This window comes from Peromyscus maniculatus, chromosome 4, assembly GCF_049852395.1.
Source record: "Peromyscus maniculatus bairdii isolate BWxNUB_F1_BW_parent chromosome 4, HU_Pman_BW_mat_3.1, whole genome shotgun sequence".
NCBI lineage: Eukaryota > Metazoa > Chordata > Mammalia > Rodentia > Cricetidae > Peromyscus > Peromyscus maniculatus.
The window spans coordinates 63367447-63390604 of NC_134855.1; the positions used below are offsets into that span (position 1 = coordinate 63367447).

A 23158-nucleotide genomic window follows, 5' to 3' on the forward strand; every position below is an offset into this window, starting at 1 on the left:
CCTAGGTCGCTCCACACTCCTTCTTGTGTCTATCTATCTGTATTGCTGTGTCCTCTGTACTTTCTATGGCTAATTCTTGTCAACTCTTGGCTGGCTCTGCCCCCTGATCAATCTAAGGTTGTTTTTTTAAAACACAGTCTCAGAGTTTTACAGTGTGATCAAATATCTTGTAACAAGCCATTTTGTGGGAATCTTTTCTGCAACAGCAGCAACTTCTCTTAACTGTCTATCCATCTATCTAGCCCCATATTTAGCCTTTTAAAGCATTATAATTAATTATGGGATCACGATCAGTCCAGATATCACACATTAGCCTTAGTAATTAAATTTAGAACAACATAGATCTTTTATTAGAAAATGGGCAACATTTTTAATATAAGTATATGTGGATATGAAGTTCTCTGTGTTCCATTTGAAAATGGTATTCTAAATAATTACAGTGGGTTGGATGAGTTAATAACTCTGATTAAAAGTACCATAATAACATTTTTATCTTGGCATTCTGGAGGTAGAGAAAGAGGTCCAGAAACTGAAGGTTGTCTCCTGATGTGTGTGTGTGTGTGTGTGTATGTGTGTGTGTGTGTGTGTTTATGTGCGTGTGCGTTTGCGTGTGTCTGAAACCACCCTGAGAAACCCAAGATCTTGTCCTGAAGCAGAAAAAAAGTAGTATGTTTTAACTTCCTGTTTTACTTACCTGCTTTTGTCAGGAGCAGAGTCAAGCTATACTGTTGGTCAATGGCATCGTGTGGCTCTGAGGCAATTTTGCAAGGAAGAATTGTTTTAGATCAGCTAGTTTATAGTAACCTATTAGCTGATGCAAATTCACAAGTGGAACCATATATAAGGCTTTGGAGCATGGCCCAAAACAGAAGCTGTGCATGACTCATGATAAGTCATAAACTCTGTGTATCTTTCTAAATTTTGAACCACTTTTGAATTATTGTTGTATTAATATAAAACATGCACTGTGTAATATGGAAAAATGCTAGTTGTGCATGAGTGCAGAGAAGGTATCCAAACTCCTAAACAAAAGCAAACTGCTATGAAACTCCAGCTGTGTACTGTAAGATGACCTTCCTTCAGCAAAGTCAACTTCTTAGCCTTTTATGTGACATCATTACTACTTAATGATACCTACAGTAAGCTGGTGAGAAGCAAACATCATCAAATATGTTTCATATTTAAGGGCATAATCTGTCTGTCTTTATGAAAATCAGCACACATTTCTGTTCAGGATTGGTGTTTATATCAGCCATGTGGCATCCTTACCTGAAGGCCAACTGTATGCATTATTTTTGCCTTTTTCTCCATATTGTGGTTTCAGGATGAGAGATGCTTTTCACAGCAATATACATTCATATAACTGTTAATCACTTATCATATACACTGTCACATGGAAGATTATACTAAAACTGTACTCCCCACTCACAGCTAGAATAAAAGGTAGTTGACCAAGGAAAGAAATAAGAGTGATGTCCCTCTCATTCTCCTTAATGATTCACTTGAGGAAACTGTTTTCTGCCTCTAAAACCAAATGCTTCTTGGTTATCAATTTGGTTCCCAAAGAATAGAATTTTCCTAGAGACACAGAAGTTCCATAAATGAAAGGCATGACTGTCACATGGATACCTTTTATTCCTTTTGCTAGTGAATCAGATAACTGAGATTATTTTGTTGGTGGGATAGGATAACCAACCCAGTCACATGAAGAACTTACGTTTCTATCACAGAATGTGGACAGATATTTTCCATCTATGTGTTAGAGGATACACTATAGCATGTCATATTATTTGCAAGCTCACAGATATCCATTGGTTATTATTTTCATCAAAGATAACATTGTAAATGCAAGAAACATGTCAGATGATAAGATGCAGGTCTAGTGTTCTCCACTGAGAAAATCAAATCTACCAGATTTACTGAGATGTGTGCTGAGGATGAGGCAAGTTAGTTTGGACTGGTTGAGCAGATGGATGAATAACATCAATTCTACCTATGAAGGACACTATGTCACTAGATTTGCCATACTTTCAAGATTGATGTTCTGTGCAACTTGATAAGAGTCATTTCTGTATGAAAAAGCTCTCTACATTTTGATTCTGTAGTCTGGTACCTTGTATAAGCTTCCTCTACCCTGTGCTATTCCACTTTATTTTCAATATTTATTGTTCTATTATTTTATGTTTCCAAAACTGTTAGCTACTTAAACTTTAAGTGTTTCATGTTGCTGTTAAGCAGAGAAAGAAACAAATTAAGAGAAAGTGGGAGATAGACTCGAAGAGATGGCTCATAGTTAAATGCACTGGCTGTTCTTCCAGTGGATTCTTGTTAGATTCCCAACAGCCACAGACTGGCCAAAAACATTTGTAATTCCTGTCCCAGGGTACACAAAACCCTCTTCAGGCCTCTGCAAGCACCAGGCACACATGTGGTGGGTGCATAGACATACAGGCAGGTAAAACACTTACACACACACACACACACACACACACACACACACACACACACACACTCTTTAAAAAATAGAAAATAGAGAAAACTTCTGAGAGTAGAAGAAATTCCAAGGTAGAAATGTTACTTTGATTGTTATTTTTGGTTTCCAGGTTTCCAGGGAAAGCTGAACTATATGTGATCTGGAAGACAGAGTATTCTTACAGATTATATAACATATAATGCTTTATTTTACAGATTAAAAATGTGTATCAGAGTCATTAAGTGTCTTGAAGAAATTGTGGTGTGTGTGTGTTGGGGGTACACATGAATGCATGTGAACTTCATGTTATAATATGATTGGCAGTATTATGAAATGCAAGTGTCTGCTCCAAACTGAGGATCTGCTACTCTCTGCCTTGTGGATACTTGTGACATTGTGAACATTAAAAAAAAAAAAAAAAACTTTTTTGATTCTTTGGAGGACAATAATATAGTTCATGGATTAATTCACTATATAGAAATTTGTAAATTCATGGTGATGTGAAGTTATATGATAAAATTGAAAATGATTGATTAATTACTGTAAGCATACATATGGGCACAGTACCATTTATCAAATGTCTCTGCTGATTTCTTTGTTTTTTATAATGAAACTGTTCATATCTGTCACAGCATTATTGTTCTACAAATATCTGGAGTAAATAGATATAAAACTATTACTACAAAATCAGATACACATTAAGCATGCAGTAGAGCTTAGTTTTTACTATTTGTAAAACCTTGACAAAACAACCTTAAAAGTTGCAGGAATTTTAAATTTAATCTTCATAAAATATATTACTTCTTTTTTATTTTAAGTGGTATAGAATGTAGAGATGATCAAATTTGAGGATAACCGCTCTTTCTCAGATATGGAAATATTTCCTCATTAAATTGTTCAAAGTGCTTTGATGCTTATTATATTTAAATGATGGCTACAAAACAGATTATTATCTTTCTACTGATAGTTTTACATTATATAAAGCAACTATTTTGACACTCAGTGAGGGCATAGATGCAAAATGAGCTGGGCAGTCATTTTATTAAGAAACAAATGCTTTACCCACTGTTGTATAAATAAGCAGAATTAGGTAAAAGGTGTTATGTTAATCTTGCAGACCGAATGAAACAAAACATATTACAAAACAGCTGTGTGACAAGTTGACTGTTTTTCTAGTTATCATGACTTACAAAACTGAAGGGAGACAAGTAAAATACAACATTTTTCTTTCTTTCCTTTTTTTTACACCAGATTTCCACAGAGCCAGACAGTAAATTGTTGGCAGAATTTAATGACAGAAAGTTATGAATGAATGGTTTATCCCTATCTCCCCATCTCCTCCCAGCATCATTTATTTTCTTGATCATTTCTTTCAATTCACATTAAAGTTTTAATATCACATCATTTTGAAAACACCCTATATCAAATCATCATCATTTTATTGACTATAATTTTAAAAAAAAATCATTAAACCAACATATTGACTCCAGTGTGCTACACCATGGGCACAGTTGAAGCATGGGGAAAGAGCGCTGAAAAGGATATGAAGGCAGTGTTGGTGTACACATGTATGAAATTCTCAACAAATTGCAATTAAACCTACTCAAGCACTTTGTCTCCTTCTGTCACAGTATTTTAAAGTAATTGTGAGAAAAAATATATATGTGAGAAATTAAGCCCAAGGGAAAAATGTTTATTTCTGTTTTCTTCTAGTGGTTTTTGTCATTTTGATTCCAGGCAAATTCAGACACACTGGTAACTTGGATCATTTACTAATACTCAGAGGAATCTTCTCTATACTTCTCTTTAATGCATTTTTCACCTCCTTATTCCTTAAACTATATATTAATGGGTTTAGCATGGGTATTATCACTACATAAAACACAGCAGCAAATTTGTCTGTATTTAGGGAATGGCTAGATTCAGGTTGTAAGTACATAAAAATTATTGTCCCATAGTATATGGCAATAGAAGACAAGTGAGAAGCACAGGTGGAGAAGACTTTCTGTCTCCCTTCCCCTGAGTGCTTCTTCAGGATTGCAGACACGATGAATAGGTAAGAGACGAGGACGATGAGGAGAGAGCAGCATATGTTGAACCCAGCCATGCTTAGCAACATCAGTTCCTTGACTTGAGTGCTTGAGCAAGCTAGAGCCATGAGAGGAATGTCCTCACAGAAGAACTGGTTCACTAGGTTGGAGTCACAGAAAGACAAAAGGAACGTTGTCACTGTCTGAATAAGTGCTGTGACAAATGCATAAAGGTATGTGGTAATGGCGATTTGAAAGCAGAGTCTCCTCGGCATGATGATTACATAGAGCAAAGGGTTGCAGATGGCCACATACCTATCATAGGCCATTACAGACAGCAGGAAGACTTCACACACAGAAAATGTGGTGAAGAAACACACTTGAGCTGCACATCCATAAAACGAGATGCTTTTAATCTCACGCAGAAAATTTACCAGAGCATTTGGAGTGACACAAGAGGTGTAACAGAAATCAACAAAAGCCAGATGGCTGAGGAAGAAATACATGGGGGACTGAAGCTGAGGGCTGATTTGGATTAACAAGACTAATCCTAGGTTACTCATGACACTAAACAAGTAAATGATAAGAAGGATTACAAAGAGAATGACTTCAAGTTCAGGATCTTCTGTAAGCCCCAAGAGGATGAACTCTGTTACTGCTGAGTGGTTGCCTTTGGCCATTCAGTACATGAAGAGTGTTATATGATCACGAATCCAGATGGTACCTTCTGAGTGATCTTGATTCTGTAGGAAACCATTCAAGTTTATATTAAAAGAGAGGAATCAAATATATTACCTTCACTCAAAAGAGAATTGTGGTTTGCACTCTGTTTGTAGGGTTTTGCTTGCATGGTAATTTTGACATGGACTAAATAGGAACTCAAAGACCAGAAATTCTTCAGGGAATAAAGCATAAGTTCAAAACTACATTTACTGCTTCATTACTTGAAATAATAATCTTGAAGTAGCATGTACACAATAAACTGGAAAAAGAAAACCTATGAATAAATATTGTTCCACAGAGCCTATAGGCAATAACATTAAAAAATACATCAAATATTTCTGTGTATAAAAATACTTACCATTAAGAAATGGTAGTGTACAAGGCCTTGAGACAAAGTATTAACCAAATATTTCTCTAGGGCATACAGTTAGGAACATTTATATAATTTCTTTTTTTATATATATATCTAACTGCTCTGAATTTCCTTCTGCTATGTGTGGTATTTATGAATTTCAAAAAAGAAGAAAGAATATCAATAATGGTTTAAAAGTAATATATCCAATATCCATAGATGCACACACATGCATATTCATGAATAGTTTTTCTAATTTAGATAAATAATATGTTTTAGTTAATTCAGTAATATTGGTTTATCATATACCTTCAAGCATTCGGCATCAGAAGGAACAAAATAAAATCAATATTTTTTTGACTTTTGTTTGTCTAGATTGCTCTCTGGTCAGTGGAAAGATGGTGGATTACAATTCTTCTTTTAAGCACAGCAGAGGTCGTACTGTTTCCACTTACCCTACTCTCAGTATCATCCCAGTCTTCTCACCAGCCTACTAGATTGACAGTGTATATAATAGGTATACTTATTGATACAGAATCTGCAATGCTTAGGAGAGAATATGTGACCCTGAAGACACTTATATTAGAAATTATAACCAATACTATTCCAGGTCCCTGTCCATAGCTAAAGGAAAAAAAATCACTGATTTCTGGAAAGGCCTGAAGGTTTACTTGTTTTAAAATTTTGGATTACAAAGGAAAAGATGAACTGAAATGATACCTGAAAAATTTCTAAAAGCCTCAGCGCTATTTCCAAAACCCAGAGACTTCCTTATTTTATTAGGACATGTTGAAGGTTTGTAGCTGTTGCTTGGGAAGCAAAAGAGCTATTGATACTTCATATGATCCAAGAGGTAGGATAGCTTCCATAATAATCAAATGGAGAACATTTGATTGTCTCATGCCCTAGTAGCTTGTTAGGCTAACATACACACACACACACACACACACACACACACACACACACACACACACACACACTCACACACTCTGCAGGTTTAAAACATAGATAGATATCTAACCATGTATCCTCCTCTAGCCTAAAAACTGAACAAAAAGTTATAAAGATACCACTAGGTTAGAGTCTTTTTTTTTTCTAATTTCTTAAGATTTTAATTATTTTACCTTTCTGTTTTGAAATTAAAATGTAATTACAACATTTCTTCTTTCTTTTCTTCTCGCCAAAGTTTTCTATATACCCTTCTTGCTCCCTCTCAAGTTCATATCATTTTTTATTAATTGTTATTGTATGTATATACATATATATTCCTATATATAAACTGCTCTGTTTGTATAATGTTCATTTGTATTTTTTAAGGACAGACCTAGTTGCAATACTCAGCATGCCAGTGAGAGATAACTATGATCTTGATTTTTGTGTTCTCTTTATGTATTTTCTATATAATATCAATCAGTCATCATATTAAGTATTTTTGTCAGTATATATGAACAAATTTATAAAAATGAAATCAATGATTTTGTCTGAAAAAAACAAAAATGTTACTTTAAGTACGCAATAAGCAACCATTAATATTCTTAATTTTATTTTTGATATGGGAAACTTGATAAGCTCTATTTTTCCATAAATGTAGTAAAATGGTTTGGCGTCTTGGGATGCCTCACAGAAAGTTTCTTCCTTCTACTGGGTCTGTTTCCTGGAGAGTCATCAATGCGCTATACAATTTCTTCACAGCTATGAAAATCACTAAACACTTGTAATATCTCCAACATTTTTTACTCTTTCTTTATTCAATAAGTGACTATCCAATCAATGGGACTCTATATTGTCTTTTTTTACACTGTGATATGCTATATCTATCTACTATAAGTAAACTTCAGGGACCCTAGCAAAAATGGTCATACATTATAAATATAACTATATATGTATAAATGATAAATGAGCCATCATTTGATATATATATGAGAGATAAATGAATAGGTGACAAAATGATGATAGATGGTAGATAGTAGGTAGATAAATAGATGATTGATAGCTAGATAGAAACATACAGAGATAGAATAGATAGACAAAAGACAGATTCATTTTTGGAAACATTAAGAATACTTTGACAGATAATTTCTAGATAATTATTTTTGTCTCATCATACTTCAGTCAGGAAAACCACACCACTTAAATACAGAATTATGAAATAAAAGTGACTATTAAGACTGGCAGTAATTTTGTAAGAAACAGGAAATTAAAGATCAAGAGGTCTGAAGCTGTCCCATCAGAGAACATCACATTACACCAACCTGAAGGAAATGCAAGGAGAATAATTCTTTCAATATGGAGAAGTAAAGGAGCTGACAGTGTCCACAGAGTATGTTTCAGACATACCTGTAGAAACTATGAACTGTGAATGTCACTATATGAATGTCTGTGTGCTGTCAGCTATGAAAATAGCCTCTGATTTTGTTGTGTCTTTCAGATTTAACATATTACCCATACATAAACTTGAGCTAGAACTTTGACAGAAAGGGATTTGAAAAATCACTGTTCCTCAATTCTGTTAGAGCCTCTGGTTCCAATGAAAGCACAAACTAGAACATCTGCTTTCTCTGTCAGTTCAGTACTATCACACATTCATTATAAATGTTTGGCATTCAAATAAATGTAAGAGTGTTCATTGTATAATGCAATTTTCTCATAGTCCTAAACCGTATCTAAATCCTTTCCAGTAGAACAGTCACAGAAGGCTCAAATCTTGTTTTAGATATAAAAGAAAGTTCATTAATCTCTCAGCCCAGCCACTCTCTTGATTTTAAACCCTCCAAATTCTTGTGAATCAAATCTGATGACAAAGTGCTGAATATCATTAACATACCTCAAATTAAGAATAATTAGAGCAAAGTAGGAATAAATTTTACCATTAAATAGAAAGTAAAATATATGAATGCCAAGTGTAGTTTAATAATCCCAGCATACCGGGCAGTAGTGGTGCACGCCTTTAATCCCAGCACTCGGGAGGCAGAGCCACGCAGATCTCTGTGAGTTCGAGGCCAGTCTGGGCTACCAAGTGAGTTTCAGGAAAGGCACAAAGCTACAAAGAGAAACCCTGTCTCAGAAAAACAAACATAAATAAATGAATGAATAAATAAATAAAAATAAATAAATAAATAAAACAATCCCAGCATATTCATACATGTCATCCTTTGAAATTTCTCTTGATCTGGGCATGTGGAACATATTGATTAACCTTTAAAATTTATGGCACCTGATTTTGGTGATGACTTACATCTCATTCTTCTGTGCACTTCTTACCACCTGTTGAGTAACTCAAAAGAATACCTGATCCAGTTTGGATCCAGAATAATGATTAAACATACAAATTAATAAGGAAAGGCTCCAAATCCAGTTCTTCTAGTTGGGTCGACGCCTCCACAGACAGAGCCTGCATCTCACAGAATGCCTACAAGTCTTGAGATGTAGAAGATGCAAGTTCATATGAAGGTTTGTTACAACCCTGAAGGGAATTGCAGTTGATGTAATTATGATTTGGGAGGAAAGTGGTAATTTTTTCAATAGACAATAATTTGTCTTCTGAGAGTATAGTTTCTGGCTAGGTATTAGGCCCTTGGAGAGACTGAAAACTTAGCACATGATACCTTGTTCTTCATGATACTTAAGCTGTTCATTGCAAAGTGGGTATTTTCTGACTCAAGGAGGACGCCCTAACACACACTACCACTCAGTGACACTGGGTTTGGATTTGTCCTGAAAGCATGATGATATGACTCAAATGTTCAGTTTCTATTGTGTAAGTTTTCTTCATATGGAGACAAAATTTAAAAAAAATACTTCAGCCCAATAGGAAGATATGTTCACACATCATGTATGTGCTGCCAAGAGAGGATGGCAGTATTCATTTTAGAAAGAGGAAATTAATGTTCAGTATTGTAAAAGTGAGATATCTCTCTCTGTCTTTATCTCTAGGCAAGTGGTGAACAGGTTTGCTTGTAGCTCATTCTAAAAGACACGTGTTGCATCAGCTCAGAATCTTTAGCTATGACTTCACTGTTTGTGAGGTAAAGCAAATTTGTTTGCATGCTCCTGGGACTTTCAATCCAATGGAAATGGAGTGAGTTCAGAGCTCATACTGGCAAATATTAGTAACTAATTTATTGTCTACAGGACCCCTATGTTTCCTGTCATAGTTCATGAAACTGCACTGGACTAATTTTTTAAAAAATTACATACAAGTTATAACTTTATAGTTTTCAAAATTATTTTCTCTTTTTGATTATAGAAGAATGCTGATAGAGACATGGTGCTCTTTCACAAAGCCATATTACATTCTGTTATGCTATCATGCCATGCCTTAATAAGAAATGGCTGATTCATCTGGGTATGATAATTCTTGCTACTGGCTACATGGTCTTTATTGTTTCAAATATTATGAGTACATTTGCTTAAAATATGATGTCCTTCCATAGGGATTCTATCTTTGAATTATATTTTTTAAAAGATAGAATGGGAATTATATAACACATACTAAGGGTCATATTAAAATATTTTACCTAAAGAGTTACTTTGTAAAGTCTACTCAAAACACTTATGACAATAGAAAGAGCTAACTGCCACAGACTCGCCCACCGGGAGTACCACGACCGTAGGAGAATCAGGGCTTGGGTAGTCAGGAAGGCAAGGATTCGGTGACTGACAGACAGACAACACACTCAAAAGTGGTTTGAATCTGCTGCAATTTTACTTCTGCAAATCAGTAGTTTATATACAGAAAAGAAAACTATCAAGTCATACAGGGAACAACAAGAGCTTGGCAATAATTCAATTACCTCATCTTTAAAAAACATCAAGCACACAGTTACTAATCGGCGCTAGACATATCCCTTCACTCACAAGAACTTTACAACCCAAAGAGCAGTCTGTGTTTTTTAAACTTAGTACAGTTCCTAGACTTGTGTAGGCTTCTTGCAGCTGTGTCCTTCATCTTTATCTCAGCTGCTCACTAGTTTATTATTCATTTCTACTTTTCTGGTTCTCATGACCCATTTAGCCAATTTTGATGCTGCAGATCCTCCCTAAGTCTTTCTTCAGTTCTTTACCATATATCTCTTCTAATATAAAATCTTTTTACCTGCTGGAATATGGACACTTGTACTTTTACACCTGTAAGGGGAAGGGATTCTGCTGTAGTCCTTTAGTTTTCCATGCTGAAATTCCTCAACAGAGGTGCCCACCATCTGCCTCCTATGAGATAATGTTTTCTGCCATAAATCACTTTAGTTGGGATTCCTAAAGGATTCTTAGTGGGTGAGTGTTTATTTCCTAGAAGTGCCTGAACTATATTATATTTTCTATTATCTACCGGCTTGAGGCTTGAGGTCTTTAAGGAATAGTTCATTCTGCTATATCTAAATAAGGTCCATGTCCAGCTTCCCCTTTCCTCCATAGTTTACAACTCAAGCATTCATTAATTTTGGCTGTGTTTTATAGATTAATTAGAACATTATCAGAAAAGCAGTTATACAGAACCCATAGCCCAGAGAGCTCATGATCTGTGAAGCACGTCTCCTTCGAGAAGGAGGCATAACACAGGCACTCTGCCAGGGACCTCCAGGGAGCTTAGTCCCATGGGACACGTATCTCCCGTCCTCTATTATTGACATAATTGTTCATGTCACATGGACGACACTGGAGTTGGTGTGGCAGCTAACCAATCCTTGACATGAATGGAATTGGAATGTAGTAGTACTGTCATCAATAACCACAGTTTGTTAAATTCATGAAGACAAGACAGTTTTAGAGTTTCATATTTTTTTTTCAAGAAATTAGAAAAAGAGGAAAAAATTTACAGTGTTTCTTTTCACATGGAATATTACTAGTGTAGAGTAAAAGTACTGAAGTAGGAGAAATAGTTGAGCATTTCTGTGAGTTCTACCTCTGTCCATATAAACATTAATAGTCACAGAGTAAAGAATAGCAGGGTACAAGTGATCTGATCAGGGAAAGGAGCTGTATACAGAATATGGTGGAAGTAGAATAAAGGAAATTTAAGTGATCAGATAGGGGAAATGAGAAAAAGCAGACTTTTTTAGGGATAGTGATGGAGTTAAATATAGAAAAAGGGGGTAGGCAGGCAAAATAACAAAAGGATGTCTGAAGAAGTGACAGGAATCATAACATTAACTATTTAACTAAAAAATTATACATGTTATTCTGTATACACACATGTGCACGCGCACGCACACACACACACACACACACACACACACACACACTTATATTTTTAATAAAATTTTCTCAACTGGGCTAAAAGTGCTCTGTAGCTGGAGTCATCTTCAGTCCAGTCTGGGCCCACAGCCACTCAGACCCAAATAAACACACAGATGCTTATATTATTTAAACTGTTTGGCCTAATGGCTCAGGCTTCTTGCTATCTAGTTATTATATCTTAAGTTAATCCATTTCTATTAATCTATAAGTTGCCACATGGCTTATGGTTTACTGATACATTACATCTTACTTCTCATGGCGGCAGTGGTTGGTAGTGGCTCCTAACTCAGCCCTCCTCTTCCCAGAATTCTCTTCTCTTTTTGTCCTACATATACTTCCTGCTTGGCTACTGGACAAATAGCACTTTATTTATTAACCAGAGCAACATATTCACTGCATACAGATATCCACTGCAGTGCTCCCTCCAAGAACCAATGATCACTCAATGGCACACATGAGAAGTCTCCTTTCAATTATTAGCTAGGGCTGTCCAATGGACTCCTGAAACATACAGCCTGTTGCTATTGCCCTTGGTTTCCCCCAACAGGTAAAAAAATATGTCTCTATTGCTGGTGACACTACGCACTTCATAAACAGAACTCTAAAACCCACGAGGTAGAACTGACATGAATGCCTCCCTCTGAGGACTAGCTTTCATAGTACCAGAAAGTACTATGCAACATTCCAAAGAAGGAAAGTAACCAACAGTCCCATGCAATTATGATGCCTGTGAACTACACCAGCCTGACATGATAACCTTAAGGGTGTAGTAGTGGATTCTGGTCCCAATAAATACTTCTACAAAACACTCTTGCATCCAAGCCTCAGGAAACACTGGGAAAGATGGGAAGAGTGTGCAAAAAGATTGTAAGAACCAGAGAATCCAAGAGTTTGCCATGAGAGTGTATCTTCAAGTAATATCAGAAACTACACCCATGGAATCTCACCAATATTACTTCCTCAACAGGAGCTGAACAAGGATAACACTAACCAACATTCCAAACTGGATGGAGAAAAGTCCATGAGGTTTTAACTTTGCAGAAAGATCTGTAGGTAACTAAGGAAAGCTGAGAGGAGAAGAGGTGGTCTTCTCTATGGAATAGTACACTAACAGTTGTCCAGGGCTATACAGTCATCCCTGAAAACATACAGACAAAAATATAGCTACACACACACACACACACACACACACACACACACACCAACAACAACAACAACAACAATTAGTGTAAAAAGAGTCCATGAATTTGACGGAGAACTTGGAAGGGTATATGGAAGTGTTTGAATGAAGGAATGGGAAGGAAGAAATACAGTAATTATATTATAATCTTAAAACTAAAATTAAAAAATAAAAATAAAAGATTACCATTTCAAATATTTTTTTCACTTGTAAAAGGAAAATTAGATATAAATTATTATCACCAAAATAATTTTTTGTTGTTTATTTTCATTTCAGAAATGAAAGAATGGGTTTCAAATTATTGCAAATATATATATTCTACACTGAAAATTTCTCTATATAGGAAAGACATTTTCCTTACACACATACAATATATTAATAAGGAGATATGTTAATAGTATTTTATTGGAAAAAGATGGAACACATAGTCCATTATTATTTATTCAAGTAATTTTCTTAATTTCATGACAGAAATGTTTGGTTTCTACTGATAATTAATTTCTTCAGAGCATCCTTCACTTCCTTGTTCCTTAAGCTGTAGATCAAGGGGTTCAACATAGGGATGATCACTGTATAGAAAACAGAGGCCATTTTGTCTGTGTCTAGAGAGTGGTTAGAACTGGGCTGCAAGTACATAAAGATGAGAGTTCCGTAGAAAATGGTCACTGCCAGCATGTGGGAACCACACGTGGAGAAAGCCTTGCGTCTTCCCTCAGCTGAGCGCATCCTCAGGATGGCAGAAATGATGAATGTATAGGAAATAAAAACAATGAGAAGAGAGGATATGAACATGATGCCAGCACAGGCAAAGATCCATAGCTGTTTGGAGCGAGTGTCTGAGCAAGTTAGCCTGAGGAGGGGCATGTCATCACAGTAGAAGTGATTGATGACATTGGAGTGACAATAGCAGAGGCGGAAGGTGAGGATGGCATGAAACAGTGCCACCAGGAAGCTGTAGCAATAGGGGGCAGCTACAAACTGAAGGCAAATTCCTGGGGACATTAGGACCATGTAGAGTAGAGGGTTACAAATGGCCACATACCTGTCATAGGCCATGGAAGCCAGTAGCAGACACTCAGCTGTCATGAAGGCTAGGAAACACCCTAACTGAGCAGCACATGCACTGAAGGATATCACTTTTTTTGGTACAAGAAATTCCCAAGCATCTTGGGTGTAATGACAGAAGAGTAGCAGAAGTCAACAAAAGCCAAGTTGCTGAGGAAGAAGTACATGGGTGTGTTGAGCCTTGCATCTGTTCTAATGACCAGAATCAAACCCAGGTTGCCAACTGTTGTGAAAAGATAGATGGATAAAAACACAACAAAAAGGGGCATCTTCAACTCCTGGCGATCTGTGAGGCCCACAAGAATGAATTCTCTCACCTGGGTGCAGTTTGTCTGAGCCATGACTCTTCATGAAATCGATGTGCAAATTAATAGAAAAGAATGAAACCAACACTGGGACAAGAATATTTTATCTTAATGTAGTAAAACACAATTACATTGTTAACATGAGAATTATAGTACAATTATAAAATGATTAATCCTTTTAGAGTCAAAGCAAGAGATGATTATGAGGAGGTATTTTCTTGGAGACATTTCTCTCACTCTAAACTGAGAGCAGGTTAGGAACCATTCCAGGCTTTTCCTAAGGTTGCTACTTATTATTTACAACTCAACATTAATCTTTTGAATATTTAAGACAAATATTTATCAGAAAATGTTGACATTAATATCATAAAAATTAATCTACTCCAAATGGCATACCATACCTATAAAACATAAACTAAATTTTGCTTCAATAAAAAACATACAGAATTCTCTTTACTTCTACACCTACTATATACCCTACAGAAATTATGATAGCTAATTATATGTTGGCAGTCAGATAGCTCCTATGCTTTTTCAAAGGCCCCGATAAAAGGACAAAGTGAGCTTTAGTTGTTTGTTCTTGTCTACAGGCAGACTTGGCAAGCCCAGATTAGGTCAGAAGTCACTGCCTTGAAGGACTAAAGGCTACACTTTCTAGGAAACTGACTTTTTCCTTTGGGTTGTGGTTGTTAGTCCTAAGGTGACTGTGTCAGAAGTATCCTGTGTTCTCTTTGGAAACTTGTCTAATTTAGCTCGCTGTTGGCCTTGGCCCATTCCTCCCACTGTAAATAGTACACAGGATGCTGTACATTTTAATAAACTCACTTGGAATAAGTCATCAGCTTATGCAAAAGCCCCTGGTCCCAGCTATTATTTTGTCTTCTTTATCTCTCCTGGATCATCCCACTTGACACCTCACTGTTTAGAATCTTTATCCTATGGGTTCGAGTCACTTACAAATGTTTATAATTATCTTAGAAATGCATATGGGTAGCATGATAACAGACACCATAATGTGCTTTATAGACTACTTATTTCTCTCTCTTTTCTTTTTTTAACACTAACCTCTTGTAAAATTATAAATAAAAAAGAAGATTCTCAAAAAGGTTTAGAATCTGAAGTAGTTTAGACAACTGGAATTCAAAAATATGCTTTCTAGGCCGGGCAGTGGTGGCGAATGCCTTTAATCCCAGCACTCGGGAGGCAGAGGCAGGCAGATCTCTGTGAGTTCGAGGCCAGCCTGGACTACCAAGTGAGTTCCAGGAAAAGGTGCAATGCTACAAAGAGAAACCCTGTCTCAAAACAAAAACAAAACAACAACAACAAAAATATATGCTTTCTAACAAGGTCCAGAACATCTCATGATTATATCCTCATTATGTTTGTGTATCTTCCGTCCCAAGGAGGTACAGATAATGTACAAGTGGGAGATAAGGATAGTCAGAAGGAAGGATCAAAGTGTGGTGATGCATGCCTGTAATCCCGGATTTTGAGAAGTGAAGGCAGCAGGAATCAGGAATTCAAAGTCACCCCCATTTATATATAGAAAGGCCAATCTGGGCTACCTTACACTCAGTCTCAATAAAAAAAGCAACATAGAGCTGGGCGGTGGTGGCGCACGCCTTTAATCCCAGCACTCGGGAGGCAGAGGCAGGCAGATCTTTGTGAGTTCGAGGCCAGCCTGGACTACCAAGTGAGTTCCAGGAAAGGCGCAAAGCTACACAGAGAAACCCTGTCTCGAAAAACCAAAAAAAAAAAAAAAAAAAAAAAAAAAAAAAAAAAAAAGCAACAAAATGGAAAAAAAACAAACAAATAAAAAGGATACCCAGAAAGGAAGAAAAGAATATGATAAGAGCACAGGTAATGATCCAAAGGTGTTTAGGGTATCCGCACCAGTAACTCCACCATTGCATGGCTAAAATATTTCTCCTATTTTCTTGTGACGTAGTTATGAAGTAATCTTTATATGAGACACATTACATGCTCACACTCATTGCATTTATATATATTTTAAAAATAACATTAATTAAACAGTACTATTGCGACTGAGGGAACTGGATGCAGAGATCCACGGCTAGGCCCCGGGTGGAGCGCTGGGAGTCTAATTAATGAGAAAGATGAGGGTTTATATGAGCGAGAATTGTTGAGACCAAGGTTGGATTAAAGCACAGGGACAAATAGCCAAACGAATGGAAACACATGAACTATGAACCAATGGCTAAGGGACCCCCAACTGGATCAGGCCCTCTGAATGGGTGAGATAGTCCATTGGCTTGATCTGTTTGGGAGGCATCCAGGCAGTGGGACCAGGTCCTGTGCTCATTGCATGAGTTGGCTGTTTGAAACCTGGGGCTTATACATGGTCGCATGGCTCGGCCTGGGAGGAGGGGACTGCACCTGCCTGAACTGAGTCTACCAGATCAATCTTAGTCCTTGGGGGAGGCTTTGCCCTGGAGGAGGAGAGAATGGGGGGTGGGCTGGGGGGAAGGGGAGGGGATCCGGAGGGGGAGAACAAGGGAATCCATGGCTGATATGTGGAACTGAATTGTATTTTAAAATAAAATTTAAAAATTGAGAAAACATAAAAAAGTACTATTGCTTCCCAACTTGTTTGTCAACTCACTTAGATCATGTCAATTTCTTTGTGACTGATGTACACAAACATGCACACACATGCATGCACATGCACACATTTACACACACACAAAGACAGACACATGAACTATATCAATGTTGTTTCATCAGTATTGTACTTCAAGTGCAGTGTCTTCATATATTTTTGCCTGTCCTTTTGGAACTTTCCTATACACCAGATAATCTAACATATGCAGTTTTTCTTGCTACCAAATCTCATGATTTAATATGTTTCTCTATGAAAACTTAAAATTTTAAAAAAACATAAATGACTTTATAGACATCATATTTGATAAAACATTATGCAAACAACAATAGGCAGTTTCTGATTTTCTGTAGTTAGTTTGATTAACTCTTCTACTCTTTGGTCTTTGGGGGTCTGCTACCAAGTTTCCAAATAAATACGCAAAAGCCTGTTCTTAATTATGAATGACTGGCCTTAGCTTGACTTGTGCCTAGCTAGCTTTTCTTAAATTAACCCATCTACCTTTTGTCTCTGGGCTTTTACCTTTCTCTATTCTGTATATCTTTTCTTTGCTTCTTATTCTGTGGCTGACTGAGTAGCTGTTTGGCTGGCCCCTGGTGTCCTCTCTTCTTCTTTTCTTGTTTCTCCCCCTTTGTCCTAGATTACTCCTCCCATTTATTCTACCTGCCAGGCCCGCCTATTATTTTTCCTGCCTTGCTATTGGTTGTTTGGCTCTTTATTAGACCAATCAGGTGCTTTAGACAGGCAAAGTAACACAGCTTCACAGAATTAAACAAATGCAACATAAAAGAATGCAACACATCTTTGCATCATTAAAACAAATGATGTTCCACAGCATAAATAAGTGTAACACATCTTCAACTAATATACTTCAATAATTTTCTTTCCAACTAATGTATTTAAGTATCTCAGGATGATTTCAGATAATGAATTATTTCTTTGTTTTAATTTGAGATGTTTATAGGACAAGTAATACTTATTAGATAATTATTTTCAATTTATTTTATACAAAGGAATTGCGTTATAGGATTTCTTGAGATGGCTTGATGCCTAAAGTACTTTCTGGCCAAGCAAATGGACAGGTTTGAGTTCAGATCCCAAATACCCACATTAGGGGCAGGAATAGTGGCAGCATGCATCTGTAATCCAGGTACTGGGTGCACAGACACAGGAGGATGCCTGAAGCTCATTGGCCAGTCAGTGTAGCTCAAACTGAGAGCTCTATATCTTTTGGGAAATCTATCTCAAAATAAGGTGAAAAGAAGTTAAAGTTGAGATCTCTTACCTTCACATTTGTATGCACATGTGCACTCACAAACGTGTGCACACACAGCATCTCTCTCTCTCTCACACACACACACACACATACACACACACGCGCACACGTGCATTTCATTCTATACCATTTTTAAGCACAGAATATGAATTTTTAAATGCATGGAGAAAAATACAAATCAAGGAAAATTTCAGTCTCATATGATTTGCTTTGATATGAAGAAATGATGATCAGTCTTCAATTTAAGAGAGTATTTTCAAAGAAGAAAAAGAAAATTACACTCTAGTTTGTAAATCTGCTTGATGGTGGCATAAGCCATGATCAAGCGTTGAAAATCTGTTACAAGTTGCCACAGGCTGGGCAGTAGTGGTGCTCCTAGCGCTTGGGAGGCAGAGACAGACAGATCTCTGTGAGTTTGGGGCCAGCTTGGTCTACAAAGTGAGTTCCAGTTGAGACATGGCTGAAACATGACAGAGAAACCCTGACTGGAAAAAAACAACAATAAAAAAGAACTGCCATAGAACACATGAAAATATCTAAAATTATACCCTCATATATAGAGATGTGGCTGTCCAAATCTTGAAGGATTACTGAACCCACATTTTTCTTTGCTAAAAATATGTTTCAATGAAAGTGCAGCATATTCACCATTTCACAGGGTTTCATTTTGTGTATGTTTAGCTCTTCTCTTTTCTCCACCCAAGGCCTGTCAATCTGGCCACCAACTCTAGGAACCCAAACATCATGCATGGCTTCCCTTTAAACATTTCCTGGTTTCTTGGGATAATTTATTTTATTGCTTTTCTGAAACATTATATCATGTTTCCATATACCCAGAACTTTCAACAACCATTTTGATCTTACAGTCTTGTGCAAAAAAAAAAAAAAAGAAAGAAAGAAAAAAAAAAGGATATGCATGTACTTACAAAATTGTTTATGTATTTGCTTTAGCATCATACATCTTTTTTTTTTTACTTTGTGATCCCTTCTTTTTTTTCCTTTTATTTTATTTTACAATACCATTCAGTTCTACATATCTGCTATGGATTCCCTTGTTCTCCCCCCTCCTACCCCTTCCCCTTCCCCCCAGCCCACCCCCCATTCCTACCTCCTCCAGGGCAAAGCCTCCCCTGAGGACTGAGATCAAGCTGGTAGACTCAGTCCAGGCAGGTCCAGTCCCCTCCTCCCAGACTGAGCCAAGCATCCCTGCATAATCCCTAGGTTTCAAACAGCCAGCTCATGCAATGAGTACAGGACCTGGTCCCACTGCTGGATGCCTCCCAAACAGATCAAGCCAATCCACTATCTCACTCATTCAGAGGGCCTGATCCAGTTGGGGGCCCCTCAGCCATTGGTTCATAGTTCATGTGTTTCCATTCATTTGGCTGTTTGTCCCTGTGCTTTTTCCAATCTTGGTCTCAACAATTCTCGCTCATACAAACCCTCCTCTTTCTTGCTAATTAGACTCCTGGAGTTCCACCCAGGGCCTAGCTATGGATCTCTGCATCCAGATCCTTCAGTCGTTGGATGGGGTTTCTAGCATGACTATTAGGGTGTTTGGCCATCCCATAACCAGAGTAGGTCAGTTCCGGCTGTCTCTAGACCATTGCCTGCAGTCTATTGTGGGGGTATGTTTGTGGATATCTGTGGGCCTCTCTAGCACTTTGTTTCTTCCTTTTCTCATGTGGTCTTCATTTACTATGGTCTCCTATTCCTTGTTCTCCCTCTCTGTTCTTGATTCAGCTGGGATCTCCCGCTTCCACAGGCTCTCTTTCCCTCGACCCTTGCCCTTCATTACTCCCACTCATGTCCAGGCTGTTCATGTAGATCTCAGCCATTTCTCCATCATTGGGCGATCCCCGTGCCTTTCTTGGGGTCCTGTTTTCCAGGTAGCGTCCCTGGTACATCATGAATCTTTTAATACTGAATCAAAGTCATAAGAAACTCTATCATCTTTAGAGAAAGTTTTACAAATGCCCTGTAATTTCCTAGCATTTCTACAACATAGATGCTCAGTGGCTCCTCACAAAATGGATGTGTTAGACAAATCTCCAATTCCTGTCTACACTAGTGGACTTTCTTGATACTGTAAGTCTGCTACACAATAGCTAGCTCATTTATTTTGAATTATTATATTTTTTAGAATTATGACGTAATGATATTATTTCCTACTTCCCTTTCTTCTTCCAATACCTCCTATATAACCCTCCTTACTCTTTTTCAAATTGATGGTTTCTCTTTTCACTAATTATTGTTATATACACATATTTGCATTTATATTCCTAAACACACACATACCTTCTAAATCTGTATAATGTGATTTGTACATATGTTTTTATGGCTGACCTTTGGGTATTGGACAACCAATTTGTGTGATGTTACCTGGGGAGATTATGTCCCCAACTCTCAGCATTGCTTAGGTGTCTGTACTTCTTTTTGTAGATCTGAGTCCTTGCTGGCTTTCTTCTGTCTGAATTGGCATGTCTGATGTATTTTTGTCACAATAATAACATAGCATTAAAAGTTGAGGCTAGTGATTAAATTAGAGCAATGCCATGCACTGGTGATTTTGTCCCTTATTTAGAATTGTTTGACTTAGGTACTGAAATATGAAATAGAGGTAAGCTCCTCCTTAAAGCATAGATGTGAAATTTCCTTCTAGATTAAATACTCATGCCATTTTATCAAAGAAGAAAAGAATTATAGTGGAGTTTTAAGTCTAGGCATTCATACTGGTTCCCTAATCTACAACTGCTCTTCTAATGATAAACAACTCTCAAAAGAGACTTTTTAAAAAATGAGGTTATGCCCAGCAGTGGTGGCACATGCCTTTAATCCCAGCACTTAGGAGGCAGAGGCAGGCGGATCTCTGTGAGTTCGAGGCCAGCCTGGTCTCCAAAGAGAGTTCCCAGGAAAGGCGCAAAGCTACACAGAGAAACCCTGTCTCTAAAAAACCAAAAAAAAAAAAAAAAAAAAAATGAAAGAAAGAAATGAGGTTATGACAATTATAACCTTTTTTGTGTGTCTACCAGTTTCAAAATAACTTAATAGATTTTATAATTCTCAAATCTTTGCCCATCCCAATCTAATTATTCATTTTATATACATACACAACTAAAATAAAACAAGAAGAAACTTTAGCATTGTCACCTACGATGTTTTGGTTTAAAGATCATTATGATCTTCAATTTTAAAACACTTATTTTGACACTAATATAAAAACCTATCCATTGAACTTACTTGGAAAACATGAGTTTCTGTTTCTTCTGCACGTAATATTTGGCAGCAAAAAAATATGGGCTTTTATCAGTGACACTATCCCAAAGGATCTACTTAGAAAAATGATGTAAGAAAGATTATCAAGAAAAATTATAGTCTATGCCCCATGGACACTCCAAATCAGGTGAGAGATAATTAATATAAACCATTGGTTTGTAGAAACCACAGCTTTTAAACTCTATTTTATCATATCATTACTCTAATATTCTGATTTTGGAATTGTCTTTTTTTTCTGATTTTCATTGTTACATTGTTTCTGTTGCTTAGTAATAATGATTTTATTTATCTTTGTTAAAAAAAGAGAAGAATTAGTCCTTTGTTTTATTTGGTTTTTGGTTTTTCTTTTAAATTTGGTCTTGACTTTGGGGGCATGTTACAAGGGCAGAGGACAGATATGAGGAGATGGGGAGATAAATGGGATTGGAATACATGTTGTGAAATCCACAAAGAATCAATAAAAGTATAAAACAATGAAAAACATTACAAATAAAGTAAAACAAAATAAAATAGTTTTGGGCTGGAGAGATGGCTCAGTGGTTAAGAACACTGGCTGTTCTTCCAGAGGTCCTGAGTTCAATTCCCAGCAACCACATGGTGGCTCACAACCATCTGTAAGGAGATCTGGTGCCCTCTTCTGGCCTGCAAGGATACATGCTGACATTACACTGTATAATAAATAAATAATAAATCTTTAAAAAAATAAAATAAAATAGTTATGTAGAACAACAACAAAAATTACCTTGTAATAATTCTTAAAATTTACATATGGTTTGGAAGAACTAAGTTCCAAGAATCTAGGTCAGAGGATTGTAAAACATAATGTTCTGTGTTTATTTGCAGTTTTAAAATATTCAACAAGTATACATTTCTTATTCTAGACTTTTGGTTTCTGATATTGATTTACTTCCTTAACTATATGATCTAAAGCATTATGTTTTAGATTATTTTATTGGTCAACTCATGGAAACTCCATGGAAAGAACACGGTTTTAATGTATTAGGGACAATGATCCTTGAATGGACTGAGCTTTTTCCCGAAGATCATGTGTTAAAAGTTTCACCACTAATAAAATAGTAGCTTGGTTATCCTATACTTTACTTCTAATATCCACTCATGAGTGAGAACATACCATGTTTGTCTTTCTGGGTCTGGGTTATCTCAGTCAGAATGATTTTTTTCTAGTTCCATCCATTTGCCTGCAAATTTCATGATGTCATTGTTTTTTCTTTATCTATTCTTTAGTTGAAGAGCATCTAGATTGTTTCCAAATTCTGGCTATTGCTAATAATGCTTCTAGGAACATAGCTGATCAAGTGTCCTTGTGGTATAATTGAGCATCCTTTGGGTATATGCCCAAAATTGGTATCTCACGATAGATTGAGCCCAATTTTCTGAGAAACTGCCATATTGATGTCCAAAGTGGCTGTACAAGTTTGCACAACCACCAGCAGTGGAGGAATGTTCCCCTTACTCCACATCCTTTCAACGTAGGCTGTCATTAGCATTTTTTATCTTAGCCATTCTGACAGGTGTAAGATAGTGTCTCAGAGTCATTTTAATTTGCATTTCCCTGGTGACTAAGGATAAATGCAAATGTGGGAGAGGAGGAGGGAGGATAGAG

General features: G+C 36.7%; 2 protein-coding genes across 2 annotated transcripts; both read right to left on the reverse strand.

The window, feature by feature from the left end:
* Window positions 1-4094: 4094 nt before the first annotated feature.
* On the reverse strand, window positions 4095-5471 carry LOC102923240 (olfactory receptor 5AL1-like). Its single transcript, XM_006989692.3, has one exon. It carries the CDS (start codon window positions 5181-5183, stop codon window positions 4239-4241), a length of 945 nt encoding a protein of 314 aa, XP_006989754.2. The 5' UTR covers window positions 5184-5471; the 3' UTR covers window positions 4095-4238.
* Window positions 5472-13389: 7918 nt separating this feature from the next.
* Window positions 13390-14398, reverse strand: LOC102923555 (olfactory receptor 8U9). Its single transcript, XM_016008017.2, is given in 2 exon segments — window positions 13390-14143; window positions 14146-14398. Coding segments are annotated over 2 exon segments (942 nt in total). The 3' UTR covers window positions 13390-13454.
* Between the last annotated feature and the right edge of the window lie 8760 nt (window positions 14399-23158).

Coding starts and splice junctions, on each gene's coding strand:
- LOC102923240 (XM_006989692.3), bottom strand. CDS start 5,183: ATGGCCAAAGGCAACCACTCAGCAGTAACAGAGTTCATCCTCTTGGGG.